General features: G+C 45.3%; 1 protein-coding gene across 4 annotated transcripts in view; it reads left to right on the top strand.

Annotated features, from left to right (window-relative positions):
* The first annotated feature begins 7,114 nt into the window (after nucleotides 1-7,114).
* gpatch8 (G patch domain containing 8) overlaps nucleotides 7,115-12,409 on the top strand; it is a 180,479-nt gene continuing 175,184 nt past the window's right edge. The window contains exon 1 of one of the 4 annotated variants that reach the window (XM_048560351.2): nucleotides 7,115-7,214. In XM_048560351.2, the coding sequence (XP_048416308.1) occupies nucleotides 7,170-7,214 (45 nt within the window). In that variant the 5' untranslated portion in view covers nucleotides 7,115-7,169. The remainder of the gene's footprint in view (nucleotides 7,215-12,409) is intronic. The other 3 variants (XM_048560352.2, XM_059638891.1, XM_059638888.1) reach the window with 3 other exon arrangements.

Genomic DNA, 12,409 nt, shown 5'->3' on the forward strand with positions numbered 1-12,409 from the left:
GAGGCCGGACAGGTCGGTGGGGGGGCGCGGGATGAGGTTAGTAGGTAGGAAATGGGGGTGCGGCTTGAGGTGGGAGGAGGGGATAGGTTAGAGGAAGAACAGGTTAGGGAGGCAGGGACAAGCTGGGCTGGTTTTGGGATGCAGTGGGGGAGGGGGAGTTTTTGAAGCTTGTGAAATCCACAAGGGTCTAGGCCCGAAACATCAGCTTTTGTGCTCCTAAGATGCTGCTTGGCCTGCTGTGTTCATCCAGCTCCACGCTTTGCTATCTCTTGACAGCATTGGCTGCAGGGTTCCCAAGCGAAATATGAGTTGCTGTTCCTACAACCTTTGGGTGGGATCGTTGTGACACTGCAGGAGGCCCAGGATGTATATGTCATCTGAGGAATGGGCGGGGAGGTAGTTTATTGTGAACTGAGCGGAGGTGTTCTGCAAAGCGGTCCCCAAGCTTCCGCTTGGTTTCCCCAATGTAGAGGAGGCCACAACGGGTACAGAGGATGCAGTATACCACATTGGCAGATGTGCAGGTGAACCTCAACTTGATGTGGAAAGCCTTCTTGGGGCCTGGGATCGGGGTGAGGAAGGAGGTGTGGGGGCAGGTGTAGCACTTCCTGCGGTTGCAGGGAAAAGTGCCAGGTGTGGTGGCTTGAAATGGATATTGGTTTCCAGGTGGTTGCCAGAGATGGAGACAGATAGGTCCAGGAAGGTGAGAGAGATGATAGAGATGGTCCAGGTGAACTTAAGGTTGGAGTGGAAGGTGTTGGTGAAGTGGATGAACTGTTTGAGCTCCTCGTGGGAGTACGAAGCGGCACCGATATAGCATCAATGTAACAGAGGAAGAGGTGGGGTTTAGGGCCAGTGTAGGTGCGGAAGAGGGATTGGTTCACGTAACCTCCAAAGAGGCAGGCATAGCTTGGGCCCATGTGTGTACCCATGGCCACCCACTTTGTCTATAAGGAGTTGGAGGATTGGAAAGAGAAGTTGTTGAGGGTGAGAACGAGTTCGGCTACGCAGATGAGGGTGTCAGTGGAGGGGGATTGGTCGGGCCTGCGGGACAGGAAGAAGCGGAGGGCCTTTCAGCCATCTGCATGGGGAATGCAGGTGTATAGGGACTAGACATCCATAGTAAAAATGAGGTGTTGGGGACCGGGGAATTGGAAGCTCTCAAGGAGGTGGAGAGCATGAGTGGTGTCACGGACATAGGTAGGGAGTTCCTGGACCAAGGGGGAGAAAATGGAGTCGAGGTAGGTGGAGATAAGTTCAGTGGGGCAGGAGAAGGCAGAGACAATGGGTCGACCAGGGCAGTCAGGTTTGTGGATTTTGGGAAGGAGATAGAAGCAGGCAGTGCGGGGTTGGGCAATGATGAGGTTGGAGGCTGTGGGTGGGATGTCACCTGAAGTGATGAAGCTGTGGATGGTTTGGGAGATGATGGTTTGGTGCTCGGGGATGGTGTTGTGATCCGGGGGTGGTAGAGGAGGTGTCGGAGAGTTGGCGCCTGACCTCAGCGATGCAGAGGTCAGTGCACCATACAACAACTGCCCCTCCTTTGTCTACGGGTTTTATAGATAATCTGCTTTACTGATGGCGGCCAAGGAATGAGTGTCACACAGAAGGTACCCTCTGTTATATGGAGCACAGAATAGTACAGCACAGAAACAGGCCCTTTGGGACACAATACCTGTAACAACCATGATGACATTTAAAAAGGTGCAATGAGATCTTTTGGATCCACTTGAATTATCAGCTGCACCTCAGTGTAACACATGATCTCAAAGATGGTAGCAGAACCACCCACCCTCTCTATTATTTCACTGGGTAATGTTAGATAAAGTGCTAAAGTTCAGTTGAGACTTGAATCCCTTTCTTTCTGACTCAGAAAAGAGAGAACGGTTACTGAGCAAATTTGATGGCATTTGTTGCAGATTACACCAAACTCGACTTGAAAAGAGGACACAAGATGCTACAAGGGGATTTGGATTATCTAAATAGATAATCAAGGACATGACAGCTGGAATACAGCGTGGAAAAATGTAAAATTATCCACTGGTTTTGAAAAACAAATACAGAGCTTTTCTTAAATGTTAAGAGGTCAGGATGTGTTGAACTTCAGAGTGGGTGTTCTTGTTCATGAGTCACTGAAAGTTAACATACAGTGCAGCTATCAGTTACAAAGACAAATGGCATATTGGCCTTTTATTACAAGAGGGTTTGTGTACAGGCATAAAGCTGCCTAGTTACAACTATATAGAGCCTTGGTGAGACCACACTTGAAGTATGGTGTGCAGTTCTGACCTCTTTCTCAATGGAAAGATGCAATTACCAGAGAGGGAGAACAATGGCAATCTGCCAAATTAATTCCTGGGATCGAAAGTGAAAGGTTAAACAGTCTGGGCCTATAACTTCTGGCATTTGGAAAAACCAGAGACAATTGCATTCAAACATACAAAATTCTTACAGGGATCAACGGGGTAGATGCAGGAAGGATGTTTTCCCTGAAAGGAGAGTCTAGAGTCAAGGAACACCTTCATAGAATTAGGGTTAAGCCATATAGATCTGAGATAAATACAAATTTCTTCTCTTGAAGGATGATGAATCTTTAGCATTCTCTACCCCAATGGCCTTTGAGCAGTAGTGGTTGAGCCAGTTCATGACTGAGCTTGATAGATTTTTACATTTTAAGGGCATCAAAATAAAAAAGAAAAATGCAGGAAAATGGAATTGAAATGGAGGAGTAGCCACGATCTCATTGAATTGTGGAGAGAGCACAAAGTTATGAAAGGCCTTTTCCTGGAGCTGTTTCTAATGTTTCCAAAAGTACAATGAAACATTTTAATTTTGACTGCTGATTGATTAAAACATCCTACTTATATCAAATATAGTTTTAATATTAAACAAAATAAAAACAAAATGCCAGCTGCCAGCAGTGACTTAAAGCAACCAACAAACTCGTTATGGGGTTAATTTAAAAAATCACTCACCTGCACAGAATGGCCCAAGATCATAGAGTGACTTTTTGGAGCATCATTTTAGACCAAAATAAGGGAGCTGCATCATGGAATGAAGAAAAGCAAGTCTAATTATCTTAAAGGGAGTATCGACTATGTTCAAGGCTGCAGACAGATAGAGGAGTTTAAGGAAAGGCAGTTTGCCTTTGTTGCTGTTACTTAGAATGATGCAAAGGAGGGGGGTGCTGACAATATACTTGAAGGCAAGAGTGACAGAACTCCCTGGCCCCCAACACCTCATATTCCCTGGCCCCCAACACCTCATATTCACCATGGACGTCCAGTCCCTGTACACCTGCATTCCGCATGGAGATGGCCTCAAGGCCCTCCGCTTCTTCCTGTCCCGCAGGCCCGACCAGGCCCCCTCCACCGACACTCTCATCCGCCTAGCGGAACTCGTCCTCACACTCAACAACTTCTCTTTTGACTCCTCCCACTTCCTACAGACTAAGGGGGAGGCCATGGGCACCCGCATGGGCCCCAGCTATGCCTGCCTCTTTGTAGGTTACGTGGAACAGTCCATCTTCCGCACCGACACAGGCCCCAAACCCCACCTCTTCCTCCGGTACATTGATGACTGTATCGGCGCCGCCTCTTGCTCCCCAGAGGAGCTCGAACAGTTCATCCACTTCACCCACACCTTCTACCCCAACCTTCAGTTCACCTGGGCCATCTCCAGCACATCCTTCACCTTCCTGGACCTCTCAGTCTCCATCTCAGGCAACCAGCTTGTAACTGATGTCCATTTCAAGCCCACCGACTCCCACAGCTACCTAGAATACACCTCCTCCCACCCACCCTCCTGCAAAAATTCCATCCCCTATTCCCAATTCCTCCGCCTCCGCCGCATCTGCTCCCACGATAAGACATTCCACTCCCGCACATCCCAGATGTCCAAGTTCTTTAAGGACCACAACTTCCCCCCCACGGTGATTGAGAACGCCCTTGACCGCGTCTCCCGCATTTCCCGCGACACATCCCTCACACCCCGCCCCCGCCACAACCGCCCCAAGAGGATCCCCCTCGTTCTCACACACCACCCTACCAACCTCCGGATACAACGCATTATCCTCCGACACTTCCGCCATTTACAATCCGACCCCACCACCCAAGACATTTTTCCATCCCCACCCCTGTCTGCTTTCCGGAGAGACCACTCTCTCCGTGACTCCCTTGTTCGTTCCACACTGCCCTCCAACCCCACCACACCCGGCACCTTCCCCTGCAACCGCAGGAAATGCTACACTTGTCCCCACACCTCCTCCCTCACCCCCATCCCAGGCCCCAAGATGACATTCCACATTAAGCAGAGGTTCACCTGCACATCTGCCAATGTGGTATACTGCATCCACTGTACCCGGTGCGGCTTTCTCTACATTGGGGAAACCAAGCGGAGGCTTGGGGACCGCTTTGCAGAACACCTCCGCTCAGTTCGCAACAAACAACTGCACCTCCCAGTCGCAAACCATTTCCACTCCCCCTCCCATTCTCTTGATGACATGTCCATCATGGGCCTCCTGCACTGCCACAATGATGCCACCCGAAGGTTGCAGGAACAGCAACTCATATTCCGCCTGGGAACCCTGCAGCCATATGGTATCAATGTGGACTTCACCAGTTTCAAAATCTCCCCTTCCCCCACTGCATCCCTAAACCAGCCCAGTTCATCCCCTCCCCCCACTGCACCACACAACCAGCCCAGCTCTTCCCCCCCACCCACTGCATCCCAAAACCAGTCCAACCTGTCTCTGCCTCCCTAACCGGTTCTTCCTCTCACCCATCCCTTCCTCCCACCCCAAGCCGCACCCCCAGCTACCTACTAACCTCATCCCACCTCCTTGACCTGTCCGTCTTCCCCGGACTGACCTATCCCCTCCCTACCTCCCCACCTATCTTCTTTACTCTCCATCTTCGGTCCGCCTCCCCCTCTCTCCCTATTTATTCCAGTTCCCTCCCCCCATCCCCCTCTCTGATGAAGGGTCTAGGCCCGAAACGTCAGCTTTTGTGCTCCTGAGATGCTGCTTGGCCTGCTGTGTTCATCCAGCCTCACATTTTATTATCTTGGAATCTCCAGCATCTGCAGTTCCCATTATCTCTCACATAGGAAAATGATCCTGGTTGTTGGAAGTCAATCATTTCAGCTCCAGGGCATCTCTGCAGGATTCCTCAGGGTGGTGTTCTAGGCCTAACCATCTTAAGCTGCTTCATCAATGACATTCCCTCCATCATAAAGTCAGAAGTGGGGATGTTCGCCGATGACTGCACAACATTCAGCAGCATTTGTAAGTCCTCAGATACTGAAGCAGTCCATGTTCAAATGCAACAAGATCTGGACAATATGCAGGCTTGGGTTGACAAGTGGCACGTGCCATTCGTGCCACACAAATGCCAGGATATAACCATTACCAATAAGAGACAATTTAATCATCACCCCTTGACATTCAATGGTGTTACATCATTGAATCCCCCACTATCAACATGCTGGGTGTTATCATTGACAAGTAACTCAACTGGACTCACCACATTAACACAGTGGCTGCAAGAACAGGCCAGAAGCTGGGAATACTGCAGCGAGTAACTCATTTCCTGACTCCTCAAAGCCTGTCCACCATCTACAAGGCACAAGTCAGGAGTGTGATGGAATATTCCCCACTTGCCTGGATGACAGCAGCCTCAAAGACACTCAAGAAGCTTGGCACCAACCAGAACAAAGCAGTCCTCTGTGTGGCACTACATCCACAAGCATACACTCCCTCTACCACCAACGCTCAGTCACAGCAGTGTGTACTATGTACAAAATGCACGGTTAAAATTCACCAGTGATCCTTCGGCAGCACCTTCCAAACCCACGACCACTTCCGTCTAGAAGGACAGGACAACAGACATATGGGAACACCAGATATCGAAGTTCCTCTCCAAGCTACTCACCATCCTGACTTGGAAATATATCACTGTTCCTTCACTTTTCCTGAGTCAAAATCCTGGAATTCCCTCCCTAATGGTCAACCTACTGCAGGTGGATTGCAGCGCTTCAAGAAGGTAGATCACCACCATCTTCTGAAGGGCAATTAGGGTTGGGCAAGAAATGCTGGCCAGCCAGCAACACCCATATCCCACAAATGAATACAACAAAAATGACCTTTGTTCACAATAAACAGAATACTTTCATTGTTGAGATCTTGAGATCAGAAGTTGGAGACATCAGAAATTTGAATGGTAAACACTGGCCAAGGCAAGCATGAGAGTATCATATTAAAATCAAATTACTGCAGATGCTGGAAATCAGAAATAGAAAAATTTTAAAAAAGTGCTGGACAAGTTCAGAAGGTCTGAGAGCATCTGAGAAAAAGAGGTGTAGCATTTCCAATTCAATAGGACTCATATACGACTGGAAATGTTAACTCTGTTTCTGTTTCATATGTTGCTACATAATCAGGCATGTTTACTTTGAAACTACAAGCAATTCTCCTGCAATTTCCGCCTCTGAACCACGTGGTGGTACATTGCCTGCTTCTTCTGTTTCCGGTACAGCCTCAAACAGCGAGTATGGGGCATTTGCAATGGTTTATTGAATAGGCACTGCACATTTTTAAGAATTCCTAGTTTTGCACCTGCTGTTCTGTTCAGATTGTATCAATGCTGAAAATGGTTTGGTTAACTTGCAAATTGCATTTCTGAACTTTGCCTAAACCAAAAATAGACAAAGGGAAAGTATCAAAAGTCAAAATTCGGCAGATTCACAATGCCACATCAAAGTACAGTTAGTGGCCCTCAGTCAGAATCCATGTCAGCATCCTACAGACTCAAAGGTGCTTATCATGAAGCTGAGGACATGACTGCACAACGTGCTTTCACTTGCAAGCTCTCTCATGCGCTGCACGCCATTACGTACAGTTGCAATGAAGCATTAAGACGACTTTGCCAGCAGACGACAGTGGAGCTGTCAATCATGTCTCCACGTGACTCCGCGCCCGCCCGGGTCGCCGTGGTTTCAGCGCCGCGGCGAGCGGGTATGTCAATCAGGCGCCGTCGCCGCGGCAACGGTGTTCACGCGCTGGGCTGTGCGTGACGCGGGGAGAGGTGGGACGGGGACGGGGGCGGGGTAGAGCGGAGTCTCGGGAAGGGGGAGGGCGAGGATTGTTGGAGAGGAAAACAAGTGTCGGCAAAATGGCTGACAAATTCGCTCGGTTCAATGAGGATCGGGATTTTCAGGTAACGTGAAACGGGGGAAGAAAAAAAAACAGTAAGGGGTGAAAATGGAGGTCCTGTGCAGGGAAGATGTATCTATGTATATGTATGTGTTGGGATTTGGAGGAGAGCGCCCAGGCCTAGGAGGGTAATGAGCTTCTCTCTCTCTCTCTCTCTCTCTCTCTTTCTCACTGTCCCCGTGGGAGGGGGTGCTTGTCATTGACGGGAGCGGGCCGTCCTGTCCTTCTCCTCTCCTGTCCTACTCCTTGCTGCCGCCTCCGACTCTCTGCAGTCAACCCGAGGGGAAGAACCATCTGCTCTCTTCCCCGTTCGGGTCACCTTGTCAGTTCGAGAGCAACCCCCTCAGATAGTCCGAGAGAGAGGGAGCAACCGATTTTGTTTGTCCTTTCTGAATGTAGGACTGGTTTGTCCCGGTTGCTGCTTCTTGCCGTCATTGAGCAATGTTCACAAGGGATGGGCAAACCCGCAACCCCAGAGAATTTGCTAATCTTTGCCTTGACTGGCAGTCGTCTCTCACCGACACAAAAGCATCATCTAAATTTAATAGGTTGGGCGGATAATAACTGGTTGAATTATTGAGCAAAAATATTCGGATTATATGGACTATTGCTGTTATATACTTTGTTAGCAGTTGTTATTATTTCACTCCCCGTCACATAACAATACCAGTAAACGTTTATTTTGTTTTTGGTTCTAACAATATCTTATTGATTTGTAATTCTGTGACGTGCAGTGATACTCCCCGAGGGGTTCCTTGATATGAATACGTTACTCAAATCAGCTTTCCTTAAAGGAGTGTAGCAACACTGCATTTAAATTGATTGTTAAAGTAGTGTGTAAATTTGCATTTATTTTCCATTTTAAGACCTTTTACTCTGTTGTCATGCACTATAATTTTTTTTAATTCTGCGGGCAAGGAAGCAAAAGAGTAATGGAGCTGTGGACAGAACTGTAACAGTTCTGTGCTGCTGATTTGTGATTAGATGCTGCAGGATTTGATGGGGGGAGGGTAGAGAAATGAAATGATATAGAGAACAGTATCATTTTTCTTTCAGTCGGGTAGTAGTGCCTAACTGCCATTTGCTAGCCCAAGTTGAATGTCAATTTGAGACTCTGTGGGGTTGGCTGTCAAGTTAACTGGAGGGGTTTTCTAATTTGGATTTGATCCATGCGGCGTTGTTATGCTGTACTGTTGACATGCCTCTTCCAAGTTAAGTACTCTTGCATTGTTCCTTTTAAATGTTTTGGGAAGTTAAAAATTTTAAATGTGTTGAATTTCTTTTCACAAATTTGGTTTTTGTAAATTGAGTTCAGTAAGTTGCAATAAACACAAATATAAGGGTAATAAAATCACATTTACCTTTGAAGTTGGCATTGGCATGCTCATTTGTTCATTTGCTCTCAATAGAACTCTGGTTTGGATGACACACGTACAAATGATTAAACTTATCCATTCATTCCTGATGTAGGCATAACTCAGTACTGTTGTACAGCTGTTATTAACACCAGTTGTAAAAGCCAGAAAAGGGATTTTTAAATCCAAGAACCTGCTCATATTTTAAACATTATCGTTTTGAAAAGCAAATTAGTTATTAAAATATTGCACAAACTGATGATATGTCTTTAGGAAGTTGAGCCGCATCCAGATTACCTCACTTCTGGCATATTTTATTACAATTGTTTTCAGTTGTATAATACAAATAAGCCCACAAAGAAGGAATTTGCATTCAATTTTTCTTTCTCTTCTGCTTTTGGAGTTTGACATGCTTAAGATCTCATTGGGATAGTGGGAGGGATAAAGTTAGTTTTCAGTTATACAGTTTTAGTAATTTTAATGTATTAGTTTGGACCCCATGTAATCACAAGATAGTGCAACCTTCTAAGAGAAAAAAGACAGAACTATGTTTGGCCACCGTCATATGGGCAGGCTGATAAGTCAAATGTTCCTTGGCCATTACATGTTGTCTTCATTATTCAGTTGAGTGGGATGCTCTTTTGGTTCCACTCTAACCTTGAAGTTGTAGCCGGACAACCTGCAGTGACTTCACTCCCATGTAATTAACTAAGGATCTGCTCTTGGCCTACTTGTATTTTTCGTTTCATTGTCCAATACAACAGAGGCTGCACTTCAAACATCATTTGAGATCATAAAAGGCTCTGTGCAAGTAATAGTCTTTCTTTTATGATATGCATTGGTGATATCATTCAAAGATGGAATATCAAGTTGCATATGTAGGTTGATGGTACCCAGCAACTAAGTAGACCTCAACCGCTGCAGTATTGTCAGCCACCTTGCTGACATACAGTTTTGGGTAAACTGAAATTTTGTCCAGTTAAATGTTGGAAAGAGCTGATTGACCGCTGGCTTACTCCTAGGTCTGTTCCTGGTAAATTCCATTCCTCTTTCTCAAGAAGCAGACATTGCTGGAGTAACTCAGCAGGCCTGGCAGTATCTATGGGGAGAAAGCTGAGTTAACATTCCAACTCTTCTTCAGAAGAAAATCAGTTCGGAAGGAGGGTCACTGGACTCAAAGCATTAAGTCAGCTTTCTCTCCACAGATGCTGCCAGACCTGCTGAATTTCTCGTCGTTTGTTTTTGTTTCAGATTTCTAGCACCCATAGTTCTTTGTTTTATTTTAGCCATTCCTTTTCCTGTTCACTGTCAGACTTCTTGCAGCCTCAACATCCTGCTTGATCCTGAGCTAAGCTTCTGCTCCCATATCTCAATCAGAGATTTCCTATTTCCACCTCTATAATATTGTCTGTCTGTTCCCCTGCTGAACTCTTCATTCATATTTATTTGTTATCTCCTAACAGTCGATTGTTCGGGTGTTGTGGTGCTTCACTCCGTCAGCCTGAACATGTTCAAAACTAGGCTGTTTATGTCCTGACTTGCAAGAGGTTCCATGAATCCATCAACCTTGGGGCACTTTGACCTGTTTTTGTTTCCTGCTCTCTCTCACTTCACTTTTAAAGCTCGCTTCCTCCTGTTCAGATTCCTTCTTTGTTTTATTCCTCCCAGCCTCTGTAATCTACAGCCCTACAGTCATTCACAAAATCTGTATCCTCAACGCTGGCGGCCAATGCATTATCACTGGATTTACTCATTTGGTGGATTAGCTTTCAGTTGTCGAGATCCTCTGCTCTCCCTAACGAATTTCCATGTTTCTGACTTCTAAAAGCTTTCCTGAGCAAGCCTTTATTATTGTCTCCTTTGGTTTGATGGCTGATTTTATTGGAGTATGTGTCTGTGCAGTGTCTTGAGACATTTTATTACATCATTAAACAGCTTTTTTTTCTTGCTGTTATTTATTGTCATTGTGCTATATTATCAAATGACAGTTCATCTAAAGTTCTACTCATTTCATATACTGCATGTGGTCCTTCTTGCCTGTGACACTTGTCCTTGTGAACTATATTGCTGCCGAACATCATTTTTAATGTCTTGTTCTAGTATTTCGTTGACATCATGGCTTTGTTCCTTCATATATCTGTAACTTTACCTAGTCCTTCAGACCTCTTCCTTCATTCCTGTAACTCTGGTATTGTGCATCCTAAGTTGACTGAACTGAAAGTACAGCTGCTTAAAAACTTTCCAGGCTCATAGTTTAGAATTTCCTTCCTGAACTCCTTTAATCTTCTATTTCCCTTTTAGACTGTACTTAAAATCCAAACCTCTGATCATCCTGTTTACTAACTCTTATTTTATCTCAGTTTTCCTTTTTGGTTTATTCTGCTTCTGGTAAGTGTTTTGGAATGTCTTTTTCAGTATACCATAAGACATAGGAGTGGAAGTAAGTCCATTCAGCCCATCGAGCCCACTGTGCCATTTAATCATGGCCGATAGGCATTTCAACTCCACTTACCCGCGCTCTCCCCGTAGCCCTTAATTCCTTGAGAGATGAAGAATTTATCAATCTCTGCCTTGAAGACATTTAATGTCCCGGCCTCCACTGCGCACCGTGGCAATGAATTCCACAGGCCCACCACTCTCTGGCTGAAGAAATGTCTCCTCATTTCCATTCTAAATTGACCCCCTCTAATTCTAAGGCTGTGTCCGTGGATCCTAGTCTCCCTGCCTAACAAAAACAACTTCCCAGCGTCCCATCTTTTCTAAGCCATACCAACTACCTTCTGGACATCAAGGAAACGTCACTCATGTCCACCCTAAAATCCTGCCCCTTACCTTAAATCTATGCCTCCTGGTTATTAACCTCGCCTCCAAGAGGAAGATTCCTTCCTGTCGATACTACCTATGCCTCTTGTACTTTTGTATACCTCAACCATGTTCCCCACCCCGTCAGTCTCCTGCGCTCCAAAGAAAACAATCTCAGTCTATGAAATCTCTCTTTATAAATAACTATCCAGCCCAAGCCATGGCCTGGTATACAATCAGTCTATAGCTGCAAGTTTTTTGCATTGTTTAATTTTAAGAAAAGCATTTTATGAACATATTTGCTTCAGAAATTGAAATGGAATTCCTTCAGATTTTACCCATGCTTTTATGATCCAGCAATGTTCTGTCATTTTGTTTATGAACTCTGTGCAGCCAGTACAGTATTACTATAATCCTCCTCAAGATTTTATTGAAAATGTATAACGTACAATGAAAACAATGGGGAAAAAAACCATTTTGGTTCTTCATAGGTCAAACTGTAATTGAGATTCCCTTTAGGTCATCAACATGAAGTGTTAACTGTTTCTCTCCATAGGGAGGTTGCCTGAAGTACTTTGTGTTTTTATCTCAGATTTGCAGCCAAGGTTAGGTTTAGATGATGAGGTCCTTTTGGTCCAATTTAATCTCTTGTTATTCCCTAGAATACCAATCCTGCTGCACTTATTTAAGTGTTTCAATAACAACATTAATAGAGCAGATACGAGTTAGTTTACTGTATTTTATTCCAAAACAACATTTCTTTCACTGCGGTACCGATTTGTTTTAGTATTGTACTGAAGAAGTGAAGCTGATAAAATGGTAGGAGGAGGAGCAGGATCTACAATGCCAAGGTCATGGTACATGCTTATCGACAATTAATTGGAAGGCAAGGTTTGTCTGTTAAAAGTGAATCTTGATAATCGTATTCGAGTAACATTGTTTTATTTTATGAATGTTGAGATAAAAGTATGACAATTCCTAGAAAACATTGCACTGAAAGAATTTTGCATTTGGTGCAGCAGATATTGTGGCAGTTTAAGTT

Source organism: Stegostoma tigrinum, chromosome 31 (assembly GCF_030684315.1).
Source record: "Stegostoma tigrinum isolate sSteTig4 chromosome 31, sSteTig4.hap1, whole genome shotgun sequence".
In the NCBI taxonomy this organism is placed as follows: Eukaryota; Metazoa; Chordata; class Chondrichthyes; order Orectolobiformes; family Stegostomatidae; genus Stegostoma; species Stegostoma tigrinum.